The following is a 23,052-nucleotide window of genomic DNA, read 5'->3' as shown; positions in this document are numbered from 1 at the left end:
GTACCAAACGGCACCATGTGGGGTCAGCTACTTAAAAAATAGTGAGGTTATAACAAATTGCTCCTATTTTTAGTTCGCAATGTAGAGATGGGATTTGTTCACCTTTTAGTTCAAGGCCTGATATTTTCTGTTGGGTCTTAGGGTCCCTGACATTTCCAAAATCTGGCAAAATCTCATACAGTATGCCAAAACAATTAAAAAAAAAAAAAAAAACTACTGGGAGAAGTACAACACAGAGCCATGGGTATGCTCAATGTTGCATATGGTGAATAATAAATGGTTGTGATTATTTTGTCTTTCTACATGTGTTGCGCCACGCTGTGTTTATATATCCATTGCTGAAAGAGTGAGACCACCAATACTATCAATGCCCGTTCTTAGCTTTGATGTTTTTCATTTTGTGTTATCAATAAACCATCGAGATATAGATCAATGTCTTTTATTGAAGAGATAGACTGCTGACTCCACTCATGTAAAATGACAAATTGCAAACCTGCACCATACACTCTCGAACTGAAGGACTATAATAAGCAATAATAATCAGAGTAAGACCTCTCAAACTGAGCTCCTCTACGCCCGTAGTAGTGTAATTCAATGTCTGAATTGAACCGCAGCTCCAGGGTCAGTTTGAGTCTTGCTCCTCTCCTGTTAGGAGACATCAATCTGACTAGAGATCAGCTGATGTCGACAGAGTCCTCCTTTGAACGAGCTGAGATGAATGCCGCAATATTTTAATGTTTTGCTGCACTGACACCATGGCAGACTCACTGAATAACGTGGGATCTTTTCAGTTTGCGCTCATATAAAAATTTTGCATACAATAAGCACCGTAAGAAAAGAGGACATGATCATAACCGACACTTTCTGGTAAATAGAGCCATAAAAATCAACATGATGAGACAGATAGTTTAAAGCCCTCTTGAGAGTACACTGCTGAGAAGTACAGTACATTAACGCTGGGACTGGCTCGTAACACTCTGAATTGTGGCAATAAACCCATAATGACACAGTCGTTGTGCTAATTTATGTCTCGGCTTGGTATAGGAGAAACGCCCGGTCGCTGTAGTGTCACACCGCATTAGTGTCACCCTGAAGGCTGTGACGCGCTAAACAAGCAAAGCCTCCATCCCTGTGACCACTTGTACCCATCTGCCTCTTTTTATGCTTTACTCTTCTCACCATTACAAGAAAAAAAATGTTTGAAGCCAACAGTGGAGGAGCAGGGAGATTACTTTTGGCTGGTAATAACATCAAGAAGCTCTGATTTGAAAATCTTGGCCTGCAAGTACATTTTCTTCTGCTTTTTCGTAAATTTCTTTCCTCATATTTCTTTTCATTTCAATTCCACCACTCAAGGTAGGGCTTTACTCCTGGCAATGGGGATTGGAACCACAAGAGGTGATTTTCATCCTCGCCTCTTTACAATCAACAACGAAGTCTCATGGCAATCGCTGAAGATCAGAGCTTGATGAGGTCATCAAAGGTATATCACTTCACAGATAGCAGACATGTTACACTAAGACCACAGTCTCGGACACCCTTCCTGCTCCGGCTGCACCTCTGACCATAAATATGATGAACATAGGCAGCGAGAGTGATAAAGTGCAGCCTTGGCAACGTCCAAAGTTGACTTACAGCTTGAAACATAAATAAAGCTACTTGTCTAATTGTATAGGGGACTGGAATACATCTGACCGCCAAACTTAAAGTTTTTATAAGTACTGGTTGCATGTAAAAATAAAAAAGTTAATGGGCAGAGTTGGCTTTGATCGTATTGGGACTGCAAACTTGAGTTCCTAGAAATTCTGTCCGTGGATTTCAGACGTCGAGATTTGCCTTGGATGCATCCAAAATCAACGTATTGCTATTATGACAAACCAAATCCTGACTCCAGTTGTACAGATGTCCTATTGCCCACTGAACTGGAACATGGAAGTGTCCCTGCTATTCCACTTCGAGCGCTTTACACTAATTACTCATTTACCTACTGATGATGAGTATCAGGAACAACTTGGGGTTGAGTGTCTAGCTCAAGGACACTTTGACATGGTCACAATGGTCGGGGTTCAGATCCACACTTACCACTGAGCCAGAAACCAACCAAACGTTATTTGTCAACCCACCAAAAACTAGTCAAGGGTATCAATGTGATTTAATGCACCATGACGAGGAAAAAAAAACATTCCTAAATTCCGAAGACTTTTACTGTAGTTTTTCCAAGAAAGAGGCTACAATCCCAGGGAGGCTGAGGCATGATCACCTCTACTGAGCTGAAACCTACAGCACTACTATAAATGTAGAGGTATCAGCTCTATAAGCAAGACAAAACCAAGTCTCTGGGGTTGCAGTATGGATTCTGAGGTTTGCCTTCTCGAAGCTCTTGGTAGAAGATGTTACCAGGATGCCGGTTTCTTTTATAGTGGGGCTGAGAAGTCTGATTCTTCCAGTCACTAGATCTGCCAGTTTAGAAGAACCAAGACCGGGACGAAAACCAGCCAGGAGGATGATGTTGATGCCCTTTTCGAGGTTTCCCTAACATTTGGAGTCTTATCTGAGCATTTATAGGAAAAGCCTTTCCCAGTTTATTAGTTTCTTTGCCATGGAGCCCGAGTAGCGGTATTCTTCCGATCGCTGTCTACCAATCAGGGAGATTGACGCACCTACTGGGTCAAAATGCCATTTCCGAGATTTGTGTTACATTTGGACTCTTCTCTGAGCTATAATATGAACAGAGTTTACCAAGATGTAAGATCTTTACCCTGAGGAGTTTGATTCTTCCAATCACTAGGTCTTCTAGTCTAGTCTAGAAGAACCAAGACCAAACCAGAGCGCATCTCTAGGGTCGAAATGTCATTTTGAGGTTTGCGTGACATTTCGTGTCTTCTCTGGAAGCTCTTTATCAGGGAGCCTGAGGAGTGTGATTTTTCCAAGTCACTACATCTGCCAGTCTAGGAAAACCAAGACCAGGATGAAAACCGTAGCGCACACGTCATTGTTGAGGTTTGCTTAAGATTTAGAACACTGAGCAATTATAGAAACAGACTTTCACAGGACGTGAGTGAGATCCATCGCTATAGTCTGTAAGCTTAGAGCTCCTAGTCCCATGACTGGGATGAAAACCATAGCATATTCTTGGCAACAGTATTGTTTCCCAGATTTGACTAAAATGAACCTCTCCATACTATCAGGGACAGATTTTCCAAGGATGTAGGATCATTTCCCATGGAAGACTGGGAATTAGATTCCTCTAGTCTCTAGGTCTGCCAGTCTAGACTGACTGGGACTAAAACCATAATGCACTTTCTGAGTCGCATTATCATTTTCAAAGTTTACCTAACATTTGGACTCATTTGTTTAGAGGGAAATACTGTCCTTAGATCTGGGAGGCTTTGGAGGGAGTTGTGAAAGCATGTTTGGATTTTTTTTTCTCAGAAACGCTTTCCGATGAAAAAATTGCCCTCTATACTTCATTTTTGATTCTTCAGTACTGAAATGCCACAGTTGTTATGGTCAATATGGTCTATATGCACCATAAGCTGGAATAAAACAATCATTTCTTCCATGCACCGCCATCTACCAACCCTAACTATGTTTCCACATATAGATCAACAGTCCGCAGGGCGGGATGAGGTCACTCGCAAGGCATTGGACTACACGCACGAAAAAAAAGACACAAACAGAAATTCAAAGTCATGTGACTGCAGATAGAAAGATAGCCAAGTGAGTCAGTAAGTTTGCCGGTGATAAGAACATTCTTCCTCTTGCCCGCTGCTGAGAATAGGGAAATACACGACAAAAGTTCTGGGTCACCAAAACTGGCCTACTACGTCAAATTGTCGTCAATGTACACCTCAGAGGAGGTCTGCACGCCGCTATTGTCGTTTAATAGCGCGTGGCGCTTCTCTTTGCGCTTAGCTTCCTGGCGGTGATGACACAGGGTAACAGTAAGAGCAGTGTTACCGAGGCCAAAGGGGAATGAGTCACCCAGCAAGAATGTTTGCAGCTTGCCTTGCAGCCGCCTGCCGCTGAGACACTTTTCCTTTTTGCTTTCACTGACCGCTGACCGCGCGAAAGGCACGGCTTCATTTGATCTGTCAGATTTGAAGCTACACAAAATGGTCAAAATGGTAGATATAGCTCTCCATGCTAACCAGCGTGAACCCTTAAGACCTGCTAGGGATATTTTGTGCAGGGACGTAAGCAGATTTTTTTCTGTAGAGTTGCTACGGTGACACAACACAGGGTCTATGATCATTGCGTGCATGTAAAAATGGCTGAAAAAAATCGGAATATCTGTCAGATTTCAAGTAAGAATGGTTATGTCTGTGGGAAAGCTGCATGAAAAGTGACTCAACATGATTTTTTTAATCCTAAAAATCACTAATCTATACATAAATAAATACATGTAATCTAGTCTAAATTGAGGATCAGCACTTTTACTGATTCATCAGCTCAACACTTGGCCAGCAGCCCAGAAAGTCACATTCAGAGATTGATTTTAAAGAAAAAAAAGGGAATCGCTTGGGTGACAGTGAGCCCGCATGTTAGCATAAGTGAACGTTATTTCTCATTTTTCATGAATTATTAATAGATTTGATTGATGTTTGGAATGTGAGAAAAACCACCATCTCTGCATCTAGATGTAATCAATCAATAACAAAGATATAAATCCCCCATAAAAACTGAAAACTGAAAACCACTCTAGGTTGTCAGTAGCTCAAATGTAGCTAGCTTGAATAAATGAGCATCACAAGGAGAAAGCACAGTTAAGTTTAAATGAGCATCAGACAACAATGGTTATGGCGGCTTCCTCCCACGGATTGGTTGCATTGTGGTCTGCCCGTGTGTGTGTGTGTGTGTGTGTGTCTGTGAGTGGGCATGCATTTGTGTGACACCTCCTTGGTGATTTACAGCATGTGACGGTGCTTTATTTCCACAGGCCATCCGCAGCAGACTGGAAGAGGCTCGCGTGGGCACCCGACTCAAAAGTCTCATCCAGCAAATCTTGCTCTTTTTTTTTTTGTCCTTCGAAAAAGGCAATTAGCAAGCGTTGGTTAGTTGGGACCACTTGGAAACAAAAACACATATTGTATAAGAAAACTTTATCACTATGGTTGCTGGTAGATTTTCAATGTCTTTGAAAACATTACAATAAATTCGTCATCACAGTCATCAAAAATCACTATTCATCTAGGAATAAATGCTTTTTCTCTAATTACTGCAAATATATGATGGGTTTTAAATGCAAATATTTCAGTGAAAGACTATTTAATAAAAATACAGAATGAATTAAATGCCATTTTTAAATGTCCAGTAGGGGGCACATCAGAGGATAGTCTTCATTTGTGCCATATCAATATTTTCATGAGTAAAAAGTGATTCAATGGTTGGTTTATGTATACAAAATAGTACATATAAACATTACACAAGACTTCTTTTACTGCTGTACAGCTGGAACAAAATGGCACTTCAAATCAAGGAATCAGGATCTAGAAGAAAGGTTTTTGAAGGTCATTAATGACACATTCAGTACATACCTTGATTATTAAAGTGTGCTGCATGGATCTGTGCTGAGCAAAAAAAAAAAAAAGAGTAGGATGAGAAAACGGAGCGGAACTGTTGAGAAGGTAGCTGAGGGACTGATGGTGGGAGTGTGGGGGAGTTGACCAGAAATGGCAAATGAGGACAGCTGAATATTCATATTAAAAAAAAAAAAAGCCACAAGGGGATTGTAGCTGCTACTATATCAAGTGTGGGATCGCTGATGACGCCAAGCAAATGTATACAAGTGGCTTTGTTTTATAGCAGATCCAAAAACTGAGAAAGGAGGCAACATTTGTTCTTGCATCATTTTAGGGTTCTATGTGATGACAAAGAGGGAAATGAACCTGGAAGCATTTTTTCATCCTTCTTTATAATTAGTAACAGCAATGTAAAAAAAAAAAAAAATAGGAAGACTTCATATTTACATATTATGACATGTTTTTATTGGTCTAACTGCCTGATTGCACTTTGACTACCTTACTGCAACCAAAACTATTTCCACTAGAAATGTGTTATGCATTTTGCAAATTTCCTCTAACTAGCTAACTAATTAACTAACCAACTAACCAACTGATTGAAAAAAAAGACTTAAAAGAGAGTGTTGTGCCATTCTTGTTTTGATGGGTGAAACTACATTGGAACTGCATTTGCAACTACAGAAGATAAATCATGTCACGTTTGTTTTATTTCTGCAAGATATCACCAACGACAAGGTGCATTCTTATAAAATTCCACAAAAGAAAGCCATGCAATTCTTTGCAAAGTAATCACTATAGCAAAATTATGCCAGTTTATTTATGTTCCTGTTAATTTGCTTTTGATCTGAAAAGAAAAATGTAGTGTTCCTGCAATGGCATTAAATGAGATTTGCTGATCCTTGCAGAAACCCAGGTACAATCTTACACACACCATAAATGAATTCACATACCCCCAGGGGCACACACTAACTAACTAACTAACTAACTAACTAACTATGAACTATAACTTGTTGACTTTGAGTGACTGACTGACTAAGGAACAACTGAACTAACTGACTGACTGATTAAGCCACTAAATGTAACTGGTTTTGTAACAGATTGATTAACTTTACAATAAACTAGATGATTACTACCTAACTATGCAATTAACAAACGAACAAATAAACTATAACTTGTTGAATTGCTTATTGACAGACTGATTAATTGATTAAGAAACAACATAACTAACTGATTGAGGAACTTTAAAGAACTGATTAATGAACTTTACAACAGACTCAAGGGTTACTAACTAACTAACTAACTAACTAACTAACTAACTAATTACTGCCTTGTCAAGTGTGGCGGCTTAATTAGATTAGCACGATAATGTACGGTATATCACACGTTCAAAATAAAGTACTTCTTATCCACTGGCTGAGAGTTTACAATGTAAATCTATTTTGTTTGGAGGTTTCAGAAGAACACAGCGTTCTTCTGCAGACGTGACCTGACCTTTTTAAAGAGCGCTTTTAATTTGCACAACTTGCATTGCTTCACTCTGGCCCCCCTGCGTTTCCTGCTGACTCCATCCCCATCTTGTCCCTCCTGGCCCTCCAGTCCCAGCCAGGGTCCCCAGACCCCGCCGTGCAGCTCGGGGTCCGCCATGGGGTCGTCGGGCGGGTTCCTGGGTACCACCGCGGTCCGGTTGTACTCCGCCAGCCTGGTCAGGAGATGCTTGACGATCTCGGGCCGAGATCGGGCCATGTCGCACCTCTCGTAAGGGTCGGAGGAGATGTTGAATAGCCAAACCGACTTTCCCACCTCGTTGCGCCTCTTCTCCAACCCCTGCCAGCGATCCGGACCGTCGCTGAAGGCCTGCGGCGGCGTCCAGTCACCATCGCCAACATTTCCCGTCAGAAGCTTCCAATCCCCGGCGCGGATCGCCGCCCTCACCGCGGTATCCCAGATACCAAAGCCGTTGACCACCAAGGCCTTGTCGTAAGGCTCCCCGGGTTTCCTGGAGACTGGATCGATGTTGAAGAGGATTTCGGTGCGAGGTGAGGGGAGGCCCTTGCTGATGGCGCCCCACACGTCGTGACCGTCCAGGCCCTGTTGGGGTGGCGGCGCGCCGGCCAGGGACAACAACGTGGGGTACCAGTCAGATACATGGATGAGCGCCCTGCTGACCACGCCCTTGTTCTTCAGGAGGGGGCTGTGGACGAAGCCCACCGCACGGATGCCGCCCTCCCAGTACGTTCCTTTGCCGCCCCGAAGCGGCCAGTTGCTCCCTCCGGAGAGAGGCTGCCCTCCGTTATCAGACGAGTAGATCACAACCGAGTTTTCATAAAGACCGCTTGCCTTCAGCTGCTCCACGACTTGACCGACGCCGCGGTCCAGGCAGCTGAGCATGGCCGCGTAGTGACGGCGGATGCGATTGCTCTGGGACGAGTGCAAATCCAGGAAGTGGTCAGGTGCTTGCAGGGGCGTGTGGGCGGCCTGTAGGGAAAGGTAGAGGAAGAGCGGCGTTCCCGAGTTGTGACTTCTCAGGATCTGCTTCACTCTGTAGGAAAGGAGGAGACAAATTAGAACATGAGGGTGTCAAGGAACGGGTATCAAGACTGGTTTTCCCAGACCTTTATTGAGTAAAAGAAATCAAATCTTGACCAGTTTTGTTGAAAACAAAGTCTTTTTGCACTTCTAGTACCTGTCAATATAAAGCAGAGTGGAGTAATTCCCCGCCATGTCCCACGCCGGCGTGTCTCCATCATGCAGGTCAAACCCACAGGCTTCGGCATTGTCGCAGCTCTGGTAGGAGAAGTGGTCTCCGCTACCGGTCAGCGTGCCCAGGAAGGTGTGGAAGCCCCGTGCCGTGGGCGAGCAGCCGGGCCTGCAGAAGCCCAGGTGCCACTTGCCCACCATGTGAGTGGCATAACCCGCCTCCGACAGGCGCTCGGGCAGGGTGGGGACGTCCGGGGGGAGGCACAGGGGTTGACGTGGACGGATGATTGAATGCTGCAGGCCGGTGTGAATTTGGTAGCTAGCAAGAAAGACAAGCTTGGTCACATGAGTTCAGGAAATAATAAGAAATGTACATTTCACGGAAGGGTTATAGGATGTTTATGACACTTTTAAATCTAAAATTTGTTTAGAAATACAGCAATTTACAGACTTCACCAGTTTGACAACTAAAAGTATTTACAAAAATATTAGAAAAATACAATAACTATAAGACAGCACCTACAAATATTTCTAAAATGTGACTAATATAAAACAAAAAAAACATGTTTATACAGTATTATGTGGGAAAATATAATAAAATGTAAATAGAACTAATAAAAAGCATTTGAAAAATAAAACAAAACATGAATCTGCAGTACAAAGACATATGGAGATATACTACACAAAATAAAACTAAATAATACAAATAATGGTAGCTCTACACAGATGATAAACACAAGAAATGGACTAAAATTCAACATAGCAATTCTAGGATTATAAATTCAGGGCTGCCAGTTCCAGAGGACATGTTGTGTGTGTGTGTGTGTGTGTGTGTCTGTGTGTGTAGAGTAGGGGAAGGGGGGTAAAAAAAAGTAGGTAAATATTAAAATATACATCTAAGCCATCTCCAGTTTTCTGGTGCTTGGTCCCACTAAAAAGTGCTTGAGCATCCTAAAAATTTTACAAGCATTGCCTGTCATGCTAGATTTGTTAGCGGGGTTATGGCATTTTGTAACATCCGTTAGCATCAAGCTAACCTGACTTTTGAAAGGCAAATTTACACGACTTACTTAAATGAACATTGAGTGGTTCTTTTTAATGTATTACAATTGAAACATAATTTGAAACATAAACATGATAACCCACATGTTTCACTGCACCCAACTTCCTCCAAAAAAGAAAATCCTTGAGATGGCTCCTAAGCCAAGCATCCAACTGATGTATACTAATAAAAATACAAGTGAGTTACTGACCGTCCTGTCATGAGTTGACTACGGGAGGGCGAGCAGATGGGTTGAACGTAATAGTTTTCCAATTTGACCCCCTCCGCCGCCAGCTGGTCCAACACGGGCGTGCGGATGTCCGAACCGTGGTAGCTGACGTCGCCGTAACCCTGATCGTCGGCCATGATGAAGATCAGATGCGGCGGCGGGGGATCGGCCCGGCAGCCGTGGGAGCAGATCGCCAGAAAAAACACGCAGCAGATGCTTCGCTTCATCTCGGGAAGAATAATCCATAAAATTGGAGTAATCCTATGGGGAAAGTAGCATGAGACGGCCTTAGGTTGGTACCAGACACAGGTGAAATGGCAAGAAGGTTTAAGGGCTGCTGGATGTGTATGAAAAGACAAATCTTTGCAGTACCTTATTACATTCCATTGGGCTTTTGGCTACCTCGCACCTTGACTGGAAAATGAGCTCAACTTTCGTGTGCACACACAAATCCACAAACACAAGTGCACATGGACACACAAACAGAGTACGGAATTACCTTAAGGTTATTCTAAACCCTTGAAAATCCATCCTTTAATAACATTGGTTTTCTCCTTGATGGGCGTAACCGGCCGGCTGATTGATCGATTAGGCCCCACTAGGAAAACAGGGAACAACAACAAAGCATTACAAACTTTTTCCACACAAAATATGAATATGTTGTTTTTGCCAAAACATACACACACAAACAAACAAAAGGAAATGTAACAATAAATATAACCATAAATACGATTTTTTATGAAACTTTTTTTTAATGTATATAATTTAGAGGTACTGTGCATTTTATTACAATACATGTTTAGGTTCAATATCATAATTATTCAGAGTGCTTGTTGATTTAAAAAATCAAAATGCTCTCAAATGACTAATGTTTTGGCCGTTTATACTGATACTTCTTTTTATTCTCTTCTAAATTAATTAAGGAAGGGTAAGAAGGTGTACTGTTTATGTATCTCACATATGTGACTAAACGATTTAGATTTGTAAATAAATTACGTTACCATTTAAATTCCTTATTCTGTTAACTTCCTAAATATTTTTTTCCCAACATATCTTAAATATTGTACAAGTGATGTGGCCGGCGTGCATTTTGCATTTTTCCAAGTTATACACTTGATGTAACCTGCGGGAAGCTGGCGTTCCCATTTTCACCACTGGAGGGCGTTAGCGGCCTATCTAAGACGAGGAAGATGAGAAGGATGAAGAGGAGGATGCTGCCGGGATGCTGAAGTGGACTATCCTGCAGAGAAGGACACGCCAAGAAGAAGAAAAAGGAGGAGAAGTAGAAGGAGGACAAGGAGGGGGGCGGGGACGAGTGCGGTTCAGTGCTCTAGCCGCTATGTGAAAAAGACGCACACACACACACACAAAAAAAAAAAGGAGAAGGAAGCAAGGAATGCGAGGAGCCAGTTTGACCGCCAAGGAGGCTATTCTGAGGAGGTGGGCCACGTCCCGGGAGGCGGGAAGCAACCTCACGTGGCATTCATGTTGATGTGACGATACACACGCCAAGCCGATGAGCGGCAACTCGGATGTCTACGTTGCTGCTGGTAAGTAGTAAGCACGTCTCTGTCTCCTGTGTGTGTGTGTGAGTGTGTGTGTATGGAGCGTGTGCGCGCGTCAATGTCACACTCATCACTTGATGTCATGAGAGTGTCCTCATGTGAATCACATGGAATGAGTGCAGAAACAAAGCAAATAATCGGTGCAACCCAATTTAAAAAAAAGAGACGTAAAAATAAACAACTGAAATCATGTAGTTGCATAAGTGCGCACACCCACATAACTGGGATGTGTTAAGAATGATATAACCACACTTAAATTTAAACTAAATGGGAATCAGCATTTATAATGCCACAGGTTAAACACTAATAAAGTTCCTCTGTTCTAGTAGGCTTTATTTAAAAAAAAAATTTTTTTGCTACCAAGCAAAAATTCTAATGGGTTGCGCTAATGTTGACTGCCTTTAAACTGCTCATTATTACCTCATTTAAAGAAAAAAGGTGTTTTTGCATCAAATATAGCTAATGGAATAAAAAAAAAAAAAAAAAAAAAAAGGTGCCTTGGTTTCGTCTGACCACATTTTTCCACATTGGGATTTTTTCTTATTTCATTCTTGCTTCTTGAGAAATGTGTAGACTTTCTATGTCGACTGAATGTAGAGCCCCCCCCCAAAAAAAAAAAAAAAAAAAGATCAAAACAGTCAAGTAGACTACTGGTTTTTCATTTGTGGCTACTAGTACCCCTGGGGTACATGAAGGCACTTCAGGGGATATGTGAGATTGTAACAGGGTTTCTGCTAATTTGATTTTTTTTTTTTTTGTTTTTTTTTTTTAATGCTATGAGAAGCAAAGTATTTGGTTCCCTTTCAAATACAGAGCAAATCAAATGGAACATGAAGGAACCTTTTGCTAAGAGAGATTCCTTTGCAAAATGTTTGATACCTTTTTTGTGCACAATTTTATGTACATGCATTGTCATTAGTGGTGCAATTTTCCGTCAGACCAGCAATAAAATTAATTAAGCAATAAAATGATGATGTTATATGGATAACATGCCACTTTAAACGTATTTAACATTTTGAGAAACCAGACATGGAAAAGGAATCTCTCTGTTTGAAGACTTTTTTAAAAATGTTCCTGCTACTGCAGGCTACAGACCATGCTCAGATTCTCACTGGCCAACTCATCTTCAACCCTTGATGTCACTCACTAGACCACGCCCCTAAAAGACACATATATAAAATATGGTTTCTGCACTCTATCTAGTAATTAGACTTTAGGACAGCTCCATTCATTTAAAGGAGAGATACCGCTTTGAAATGTTTGCATTAAGGTAAATATTGAGGATCTATATTTGCAACAAATAAGGAAAAATTTTACGAAAATTTGAAAAGGGGCAAAATTGCATTTGATTTGTATATTTTGCTCTGAAAAACTACCATTGAATGTGTATTCAGTGTTTTGAAAAAAAGAAATACAAATTTACAAAGACTGCAAGTAAAACGCAACATAGATGATAGAAAAAAAAAAGATGCAATGGTGAAAATGAAACATGCACACATACACACAAATTGTAGGCGGGTTGTAGTGATTTTTGGCTCATGCGGCTGCTCTCCTCTTCCACCCACACACTTTGTAAACTCTCATGTTGGAGCAGCAAAGTACGCTGACGTTTGCTGGCAGAGATGCCGCCGGACGCTTTCGTGGGAATATCAGCAGCGTTTTGAACGCGGATTGCCATTGCCCATGTGAGCGTGGGCTCCCCATTGCAACATGAAATGGCTTTTACTAAATGTAAAATTCAGTATTACACACAAATCTCAAAGAGTCCACTCTTTCGCTCGCTCCTTTTTTGTTACGACGTCAGTGAAAACGGGCCTCCGGGTATCAAATGTGGCTTTTATATTTATTATATTTATTTACAGCAAGTAGCTATAAAATGCGAGATGAAAGGATAGGAACCGTTTAGGCAACATGGTGTTTTTAAATAAATGGCAATGGAATGAAAAATATATCACCAAAAAAAAGAAGAAAAACAAAGCAATCAGTTTATTTTCAGTATACCTTTTCAGCCCATTTAGTCAACAGGCGAGTTGGCTCAGAATTCCCAATGCCAGTTGGTTTATATTGATGTAAGGAGGCTGGAACAGCAGATGCCAATTTAGCTTACTGCCTAAATGGGTCCCTGTGTGAAAACAAAGAGCAAAGAACCAATCAGTTTGTTTTGCTGCAATATTTTCAGCTAATATTGATAATATTGATGCAAAAAAAAAAAAAATGCACAGGCCCACCTACTTTCCTGCCTCAAAGGAAATCACCCATTAAGCAAACATAATAAAGTAAAAAACAACATTTTGAACAGAGAGCATTCCCATATATATATATATATATATATATATATATATATATATATATATATATATATATATATATATATATATATATATATATATATATATATTTTTTTTCTCTCTCTCTCTCTCTCTCTATATATATATATATATATATAAATAAATAAATAAATTTCGGAACCAGCCCATTTAAACAGTTGTTGTTATGTTGCCAGTTGTTAGTTTTCTGCCAGAATGATCGCTATTTTAATGTGTGTTTATGTTTATATGTTTTATTTAAAGATTCCAGACATTCAATCCAGCTACCTACTTAGGTTTTTTTTTTTTTTTTAAGTTTGCCTAAATAATGGTCTAAAAATGGCTTGTGCTAAAGGAATCAAGCATCAAGTAAACAATTACTTGATTACAAATGCATTACTTTTGGTATTTATTTTCGGAACTGAAGTATGAAATTCATCGCTTGCTTTAGGCAACCAAGTACCTAAAACAATCAATTATTTACTTAAGTGCTAAAGTAATTGATCATTTTTAGTATTTAAGCACCTAAAGCGATTACTTTTAGTACTTTAGTCCTTAAATTAATCAGCTACTAAGCTTAAAGTAAGCGATGATTATGTGCCTAAGTACTAATCAATTTAGTACTTAATTACCTACTGTATTGAATTACTTTAGTACTTGATTACCTAAAGTAAATTACTTAAGTACTTGATGACTTAAGTCGTCAATTACTTTAGTATGTTTGCCGAACGTAATCAATTACTTTAGCATTTAATTACCAAAAGTAATTGATCACTTTAGCATTTAATTTATTTAGGACCAGCCATTTTGAGACCGTCTTTTAACCAAACTTGAAAAAAGAAAAAGTAAAATAATAAAAAGTGAGTGAGAATTTTTCAACTTTTTTTGAACGTTTGTTTGATTTTCAGAGCAGCCGATTGCATCAGCAAGCTAGTCGTTTCTGAATTCGCCGCGCTCGGAGCCGTGACACAGACAGCTAGACAGATGTGATCAGGTTTAATAAAGAAAAGGTGACAGGCCGCATTAAAAGTGATCCCATTGGCTTGGACCGCTAACCCCCTCAGCGAGCGCTCATCTCCAGGAGCCGAGTCGTCACGGCTAAGCGCGTCCGCCGCATTTCCGCTCTTCGTAGCCGTTTGGAGGCCTGTCGCTGTGAATGGATGAGGGGGGCGTGTGGTCCTAATGAAGTGTCAGGGTGATCTGGGAGGAGATGGATGAGGAAGTGCGCACATATAGGGAATACCTAGCACATGATGGAGTGATGCGAAACCTTCAGGACTGATCTGACTCCCTTTTGTGTCCTTTCCCGTCTGCTGCTTTTCTCCGTTAGTGTCCTTTAGCATCTTTTAGCATTGGTGGCTAACTGGTCTAAAACTACTCCAGGGTCTCCAATTTTGGCATAAGATTGAAGATGATCTACTACAAAATACAGTGGACCCCCATCATACCAAATTAAATGAAAAATGTTCAATGTCAAAGCTTTCTGTTAAAGGAGATGAGACAAATTAGCATTTTTTTTCATACATCTAATGCTGCCTACCATGATTTTTTTCACATGGTAAAGTGTACTTTTAGGATAAGTCCAGGACTTGAATAGTGGGTACCAAATTGCCCACGGGCCATAGTTTGTGTCCAAACTATTATAGGATAATGCTAGAAACAGCATATTTCTTCTACTACTACAGGGTATTTACTTGTGCAAAAAAAAAAAATTAGCATTTGTCCTACATTAGGCCAATACATTCTTACAAAGTAAACATTGGTAATCATTTTAATGGTTTTATTATGTTTGTTCAATATTTTTTTCCCACAATGCCATGGTGGATGCAAAACTCTGAGGCCTAATGGGAGGGGGGGGAGGGATGCTATGTTTTTAGCATTTAGCCTACGAGTACATTTGAACATATTTAGAAGTATCTTCAAACATTTTTGCCAATATGTTTGAACATATTTAAAATTATGATCGAATGTACTAGCAAGTACATTTGAATGAGTTCTCCAATCAAAAATATTTACTGCACATGATTTTCTAGTTCTAGCCTCAACATGTCCATCAAAGTGAACCATACAACAATGCACTGAAAGAAAACATTATGTAACGTCATTATAAAAAGGCTGAATGTAATTTTTGGAACTATAATCCTAGGGAGAATTTAGCTCTACGTCGCAAAAAAGCTTTTGTTTGCATTGTTACACTTACAAATTCATAAATGCCACGCATGCACACACACGCGCACACACACAAATTTGGGCGTAACCGCCAAAGTGGGTTGTCTGTAATATCTGTCAGTGTTAGCTGGGTCGGTTATGTAATAGGGAAGCGTGTCTCACAAACACACACACGCAAATTGCACCTGTGCACACTGTGCCGAAGGGGACGCATGGACAGTACTTCCTGAACAAGAGGAAACACAACGTGACGTCTCATTTCATCAACGCGATGGGACTGAGCGCGGAGATGAAATGGAAAGAGAACATGTCGAGGTGAAAATGTTTAGGCGCGATCAGAAGACATTGAATGGCTGCTGGAAACTCAAAATGGCAGACGTTCTGTTGTTTTAGGCATGGTGTCGAACATTTTTCAGTGGGTCTACTTGGTGCTAATAGTCAGCATTTTGATTAATTTTGGCAAAAGGTTTTAAAAAAAAATTGACAGCTGATATGAAATCAATTTGAAATTGTGTTAACTTCCATAAAGTACTATAATTTCCCAAATATAGAACACATCTGTGTATAAGATGCACCCTTAATTTTACTGTCAAATTCTGGTACAGTGAACCTCTGCTATAAAAAATTAATCCATTCCTGGGTTGGGATTGTAAAGCGAAATCGTCGTATGGTGGGGAATAGAAAGCTATGGTAATTACCTAATGTGTATAAAACCCCAGGTAAAAACATCAAATTTGTATACACATATTCCAAATTGGTAGCAAAAAGCATAGTAAGTACTACTTATATGTAATATACATGTATACAATTAAATAACATCACAAATAAAAAAAGATGTAAAGGAAAAATGAAAACATATTTACCTTTGAGTGACGTTGACTCTAGCTTCTTGCGGCCATAATCCCTAGTGAGAATAGCCTAGCCTAGCCTAGCCTTCTTCGTATTTCTTGATTAGCTTCATTTCCAGACCAATAATCTTCTTACTTCTCCCTTTAACATCACTAGCAATCTTGGGACCCATAGCTAACCAATTCAAGTTTGAATTAAGCACTAAAATGCACAATAAATACAATATCGTAAGCACTCACACGAGATCAAGTCTTTAGCATGTCGGCATCTTAGTGACACCGTGAGGCCGACCAATAGCAGACCAGCACCTTAGTGAGGCTCTACAGCGCAGACAGTATGACACGACCAGAAAATAAGAGCCATTACCTAAAAAGGCCTGAAGAGGGAGGCAAAACAACATAAACACAGCCAGCCCTACAGGTCATGATAGTTTTTATGATGTAAAGCGGGAAAAATGCCGTATAGAGGGGACAAAAAAAACGTTATTTCCAATTCGTAATGTGAAAAAAAACGTAAGACAGGGACGCCATAACCTGGGGGTCCACTGTATTTTCTGTCTTACCATCTGTAGTACGCACCAACAGTTTGGCGACAATGCAAAAACTATAACATAACAGAATAAATTGTATCTTTGTGAATTCATATTTTTTGTGTTCATATCCATCAGTTATATATTTGCTGCACACGCATTCAAATATCTAATTACAAGGGGCTTGTATAACACTGTTCTATTTTTATTTTCCATTTTCTGTTGAAAGTAAAACACATTTTTTCGAGAACCCTTTGTGGCCCTCGAGTCAAAACGTTTCCCCAAAAAGACTACCCAATGGCAAATCAGGTGGAATTTTCAAACATTTTTAGAAGACTAGATGGAGTGCATGCTCCAGATACGTTTTAGCTGGTAGGATGTGTGCCAATCCTTTTGTAAAATAGTCAACGAACATTCTCCGAGCAAAACACTCAATTTCCTTGAGTGGAACATAACCGCAGCATTGTTTAAATTCAAGCAGGCTGCCAGCAATATCCCCAGAGGCAGTTGGCAAGGGAAGCAAATTCCACAATATAAACAAGACATTCCAAGGAGTTGCATAAAAAAAATAAATAAATAAAAAGCAAATCAAATGAGTGTAACAGTTAACCTCTTCTGCCCTGAAGGCAACAATGACGCTGTTTGTCGTGTTGATTCCTTCCTTAACTCGTTCAGTGCCGTAGACAAGAATTCTCATCTTTTAAAATATTAATAACAGTAAGAAATGATAAAATTCTCATCAAATACATTTTTTCATGGAGGGTAGCTAACACCCTTGACTGATGCTTACCTAATATAAGCCAATTGAGCACTGTAGTGCTAACTGCGACCATTGGATGGCAGTGTTTCCACACTTACAACACAGCTATTACCTACATCAATTCTAACTGAAGAATGGAAGTCAATCTTTCATAAGCTAGCACCCATATTTACATCGACGTAGCCCATGATATTCTGTCAGTCTTGAAAGATGAGTGAAAAAGTTCAATATACTGACCCTCTAGAAGTTTCCTTTTCTGATAACACGTGGCACTGAAAGAGTTGGAACCTTTCCCCATTGAGGTAAATGAAAAACTGCCCTTCTTTTCCTGTATGACGATTTGCTACCGAGAATGTTTACATGGTGCTGTACAAGCTCTCGCCAATTAATGAAATGTATGACTTGTCTATGTGTGTGTGTGTGTGTGTGTGTGCGTGTTTCTCTAATTGATTGGAACACTTAAAGCCTATGGCTATGTTCCAACAGAATGCACACATTCACATCAACGTCTGGATGCGCACACTCACATACAGACGTTGATAGTTGAATGTATGATATCGTTTTATATCATATACGCTTTGCTGTGCTTTTGTTTTGATAGTATTGCAATTTGGTGGTATTGATTCAGTTACTTGAGCTCATTCAGGGGGTCATATAACTTATCAATCAATCGTTATTACATACTGTTGTCTTCAAAATGTTCAGGTAGACTGTTTTCCTTTCAAACTTCAATTATTATTATATTTTTTTAATGTAGGTATTTTACATGGTTTTCTTTATGTGGCACATATGTATCGCACAACTTCTGTATTATAAAACTACTGATAGTGCAAACATAATAAACTTTATCTTCAGTTTTCTGTTTTTTTACAATATATCCATTATCATAGAACACTTGTATCATGATACCATTGGTATCATAATTGTGTATCATTTCTCCAATTCAGGTATCAGATTTCTTTCGATATGTCAATTATCAGGCAACTTCTTATATCATGTTGTTGGTATCAGAATGATATTGTATTTTTTTCAGCTTCAGTACATAGATATCGTACTTTTTTTTTTAACGATATCATTATCATACAACTCCTGAATCCTGATACTATTGGTATCATAATAACATTTCTTCCAATTACATGGGTATCATGTGCTGATTTCTTCCAATATGTCAATTATGTAGCCCCCTATCTCGTGACACTATTGGTATCGTAATAATTGATATTCTATACCTTCAATTACAGCACATAGGTACTGTACATTTTTTTTTTCTTTTAGTATAGGCTGTCTCGCGTCACGTTTCCTGTCCCGTCGCACCAAACACGTCCTATAGATGTCGCCCTTTCGCCCAATCATGCAAACAGCATTGGCTGCAATTCAAACGCGTCTCTTGTTACGCCGTCCACGTAGCTGATCTGAATCAAGCATTATTTGTTTTCCCAAACCGCCAAGAGCCACAACAAAAGGTTAAAAGAGCCACATGTGCCTCCGGAGCCGCAGGTTGCTGACCCCTGGTCTACATGTATTGTGCATCTGTATTATAGTGCCCCCTGGCGGCCAAGATGCACAGAGCAAAAGGGGTGACAACAATGTTTTCTTTCTTTATATTCTATTCTATCATCACAGTATGTTTGAATATATAAAATTCACCTAATTGTAGCATGAGCTACAATGCGATTCCCATGTTTAAAATGGAGAATTGCGCCGCACTAGCATGCACGATTGTGCACACACACACTCTCACGCACACACACACAATGCCTGAGGCTTTATAAACAGTAGGCTGGGATGCCACACGCCTTCTTCACTCCTTCACTCGCTGCCGTCATGTTTGCCCATCTACATGCTTCGTGTTGATTGTTTTTTTTTTCTTTCTTTCTCTATCATCTGACTGCCCCCAATATACTCCCCCCCTTCCTCGCCGGGAAGCGGCGTTCGCGGCAATAGGAGCACTAGCAGCATCCGCGTGTGTCGGCGAGCACTTGAAGTTGGCTTCCTGCCTGTTGAGATGCGCTGGGAGGAAACACTGTGAGCACGAGTTCATGCTGATGAAATTGATCTGCTCAGGTAAGGGAGGCTGGTGTCATTTCACGTCATGTGTTTTTTTGGAATTGTATAAGTTGCATCTGCTCATAACTGAAATGTTTACATCGGAAAGTCGTGCATTAACAAAAAAAAAAAATAACAGTAGCAAAAAGCCAATCACAGAAATATAGCAGATACTTTATGGCGAGACTTTATGAATACAGAAATTGGGTAATGAGGCAAGCTGGTAATATTTGAAAAATAATGCATACAAAAATAAGCAAAGTACATAGTATGCTGTGGTAAGTGTATAAATTAATTGCAGATGAAATAAAAATGTGTATATTTTGAGTTACCAGAGTACTCTAAATATTCATGATGATGTGGGTTGGGAATTTTGTCATGTTTTTTTTTATTTCAAGAATTGTTTGAAATGTTTTTAGCATTGTTTTTATTTGTTTACAATTTAAATTGCATTAAATTCATTCATTTCATTTGTAATCATTGAATTTGTCATAAAAAGGAATTAACCAGATGAGATAATTCAATGCCATTGTTATCATTACTATCATTACCTAAATAAATAATTAACATTATATATATATATATATATATATATATATATATATATATATATATATATATATATATATATATATATATATATATATATATATATATATATATATATATATATATATATATATTTATTTATTTATTTATTTATTTATTTATGTACAATGCAATTTCATGTAATGTTTTAACATTTTACATTTTTATGAACAAATGTAAGCATGATTAAAATAGTAATTGATTATTTTTGGTTATTATTTGGTCATCATTATTATAACACGTGATTGTGGATAAGCGATACATGAAAACAATTCAGCTTTTATATTGTTGCTTTTGTTTCCAAGTGGGTCACAATGTTTTTTATTATCTCATTGCAAAATCAGAAATTTAGAACCTACATTTTAATTTTTTTTTCCCTCGAATTCTGCTTTCAACAAAAATAGTGGTTTTATTACACATTATAATGCGTTGTTCCCTTAAGGCCATTTCAATTGATTTCCTGGCTTGGTCCAAAAGGAAATTCTACCCGGGCTACACACGTACTTTGCGGTGGAAAATCGATTATTTTCTCTGAATACTCTGAACTCTCTAGGGTCATTAATGAACACAAAATGCTTCCCGGGGGGAATCTGGGTCATAGTTGATCTCATGTTGTTCTCTGACGCGAGTTGCATTGCAGCACTCCATTTGCATCAATTTCTTCAACATTCAGTTATTTATTATTGGCAGAATTCTTGGTACTCAATTAGTTGGCATGTTTTCCAGTATTATTTTTCTCAGAATGTTTTTCAAATTCTGTTCCAAAAGTGGTGTCTTGAGACAGTTACTCAACAGCGCCTCTGCTGGTTGCAGCCATATATAATGAAATAATAATGAAACTATTAAAAAATAATGTAAAGAGCTACGTATTTTTTGACATTTTTTTGTATCATTTTTGGCCATGTGGGGCAGTATAATATAAACATTAGGACACACGTGAAGAAGAGTTTCACAACCCAGTGAACTGCTGTAAAATTCATGTTAGGGTAAAGAATTTATGCATGCAAGTAATGTATTTTTGTTTGTCCACATGTGTTGCTCCACTGCAAGTGGTCTAATATCCGTTCCCAAATGACGATGATTTGTAACCCAGCACAAAGAATGCATTAACAGTCCTTTCTTTTTCCAAGGTGACGAAAGCACATTAACCCTTGTCCACACACTTTGCAAACTATACACATTGCATTGTTTTCCTATTTATGAAAATGATTTTAAAGGCATAACATATTTATGAACATTTTTTTTCAACCACTCAAATTGTTCAGTGGCATCATTTCTATTCATACAAGTATAAGTTAAATTTATTAACACCCACAAAAAATTGAAAAATGGTATGGTCTGTGTTTGTAGTCTGTGAAGTGATGATGACACTTTAACTGGTCTCTACCGCCTCCTACTGTCTTGAGGTGAAACACAAGTCAAAAAAAAAAAAATTCTGTTTGCTGACATAGTTTCGACCGCCGCTCAAAGTAATGTGACAAAAATTGCAGGAAAATCTATGTAATAAATCGTATTCAAACACATCTTAACAATTGTAATTATTAAGGTATCATATGGTCATAAATTTGGACAATGATTATTTTTGTACACAAAATCTCGCACATCCAGCTGCAATCACATAGAATTGTCAGAATCGTTGCATTTTGAAATTTTACATGCTTTAATTATCTGCTGGAAATTTCAGCTCCCTAGTGTTTTTTTCCCCTTATTGATTCTTGATGATAACAAAAAAAAAAAAAAAAAAATCAAATGAAATGTTGTCCTTTTTGGGCAAAATGTCTTGTTTGGTGGCTCCTGCCTCTTTATTTAGAATCAGATCAGGGGTTGAGCTTTTAAACCCCAGAGAACAGCAGACAATATTTATAGACACCTCAATAAAAGATGAATCCCTTGCTTACGCAACACATCCTGACCGTCTAAGGTGTCCCGGAGAAGCGGAGGGACGGACGGACGAACGGACGGACACGTCCCGCTCTCCTTTCGTGCCCTTTAAATCACTTTCTCTCCTTTTGCTTCTTCTCTTCCTTCTCTGATGTATTATTCACATCCCCGGCTGACTCTTTATGCGCATCCCCCTCCCTCCTCGTGGGTACCTGGAGTGTGCTTTTCCAAAGGGAGCCAAGCCAAGAGATGGATAAAAAGCTCAAGGATGGCTTGCTGGGCGGCGATAAGACACTTCCAATGGCCGAGGTTGACATTTTGCACGCCGCTGCTTAGTAGTGAAAGAGCAACGTGTTTACACTACTTTGCGGCATTTCCCGACAAGCTCAACGCATCGACATCATGGCCTACCGGAGGCTACTTTGACAGTAGTAGATCATTTGTACAGGGTAGTGGCTAGGAAGTTAGCATTTAGGGTCAATTATGGGATTCCCAGTCGTTATGTAGCCAAAGGACGAGGTCTGAGATCTTTTCTCCTCAAAATTGCATTTGAGAATGCATGTGCATGTGCTAACACAAAAAGTCAATTAATTTTTATCACAAATGTACAGATTTTTAAAAATAAATGTTCAGGTCTTAGGGTTGGGTCCAAAGTAGTATTTGTGATGAATATTTTTTTATTAAATGAATAAGCAGTCTAATTAATCGACAACTAATCGGTGACAAAGTTCATACTTATTTTTGAGTGACGCGTAATTGTTTCGAGCAGCAGAGCTCACGCAAATGACGCTACATGAAGGCCCCCTCAGACGATATGTGAAATTGTGAGTTTCTGCAGGTATCAGCAAATTAGATTGAATGATTTTTAA

General features: G+C 39.3%; 2 protein-coding genes across 4 annotated transcripts in view; one reads left to right on the top strand and one right to left on the bottom strand.

Annotated features, from left to right (window-relative positions):
* Positions 1-5,999: 5,999 nt before the first annotated feature.
* LOC148419999 (arylsulfatase I) lies at positions 6,000-13,282 on the bottom strand. Of its 2 annotated transcripts, XM_088420882.1 has the most exons (5): positions 13,057-13,282; positions 9,990-10,088; positions 9,473-9,751; positions 8,206-8,538; positions 6,000-8,061 (listed from the first exon to the last, which is right to left on the bottom strand). In XM_088420882.1, the coding sequence occupies exons 2-5, from the start codon at positions 10,019-10,021 to the stop codon at positions 6,975-6,977; spliced, it is 1,731 nt and encodes a 576-aa protein (XP_088277008.1). In that variant the 5' UTR covers positions 10,022-10,088; positions 13,057-13,282; the 3' UTR covers positions 6,000-6,974. The 2 variants fall into 2 exon arrangements, with proteins under 2 accessions (XP_088277008.1, XP_088277009.1); XM_088420883.1 differs by lacking the exons at positions 9,990-10,088; positions 13,057-13,282 and adding an exon at positions 9,863-9,899.
* bean1 (brain expressed, associated with NEDD4, 1) overlaps positions 10,702-23,052 on the top strand; it is a 25,221-nt gene continuing 12,870 nt past the window's right edge. The window contains exons 1-2 of one of the 2 annotated variants that reach the window (XM_088420887.1): positions 10,702-11,040; positions 19,613-19,732. In XM_088420887.1, coding sequence (XP_088277013.1) covers positions 11,007-11,040; positions 19,613-19,732 — 154 coding nt within the window. In that variant the 5' untranslated portion in view covers positions 10,702-11,006. Of the gene's footprint in view, positions 11,041-19,594; positions 19,733-23,052 lie in introns of both variants that reach the window. The other variant, XM_088420886.1, reaches the window with a different exon arrangement.

Source organism: Hippichthys cyanospilos, chromosome 8 (assembly GCF_059441005.1).
Source record: "Hippichthys cyanospilos isolate Australia breed blue-spotted pipefish chromosome 8, RoL_Hcya_1.0, whole genome shotgun sequence".
NCBI lineage: Eukaryota > Metazoa > Chordata > Actinopteri > Syngnathiformes > Syngnathidae > Hippichthys > Hippichthys cyanospilos.
The sequence above is the reverse complement of the archived record's forward strand: the minus strand, read 5'-3'. Positions and strand labels throughout refer to the sequence as shown.

Bases quoted from the DNA above. Each gene is read 5' to 3' on its own strand.
- LOC148419999 (XM_088420882.1), bottom strand. From the start codon at position 10,021: ATGGATTTTCAAGGGTTTAGAATAACCTTAAG. The intron at 8,539-9,472 runs GTCAGTAACTCA...CTTTCTTGCTAG, and splicing joins AGTCAACTCATGACAGGACG to CTACCAAATTCACACCGGCC. The intron at 8,062-8,205 runs GTACTAGAAGTG...CCTTTCCTACAG, and splicing joins ACTCTGCTTTATATTGACAG to AGTGAAGCAGATCCTGAGAA.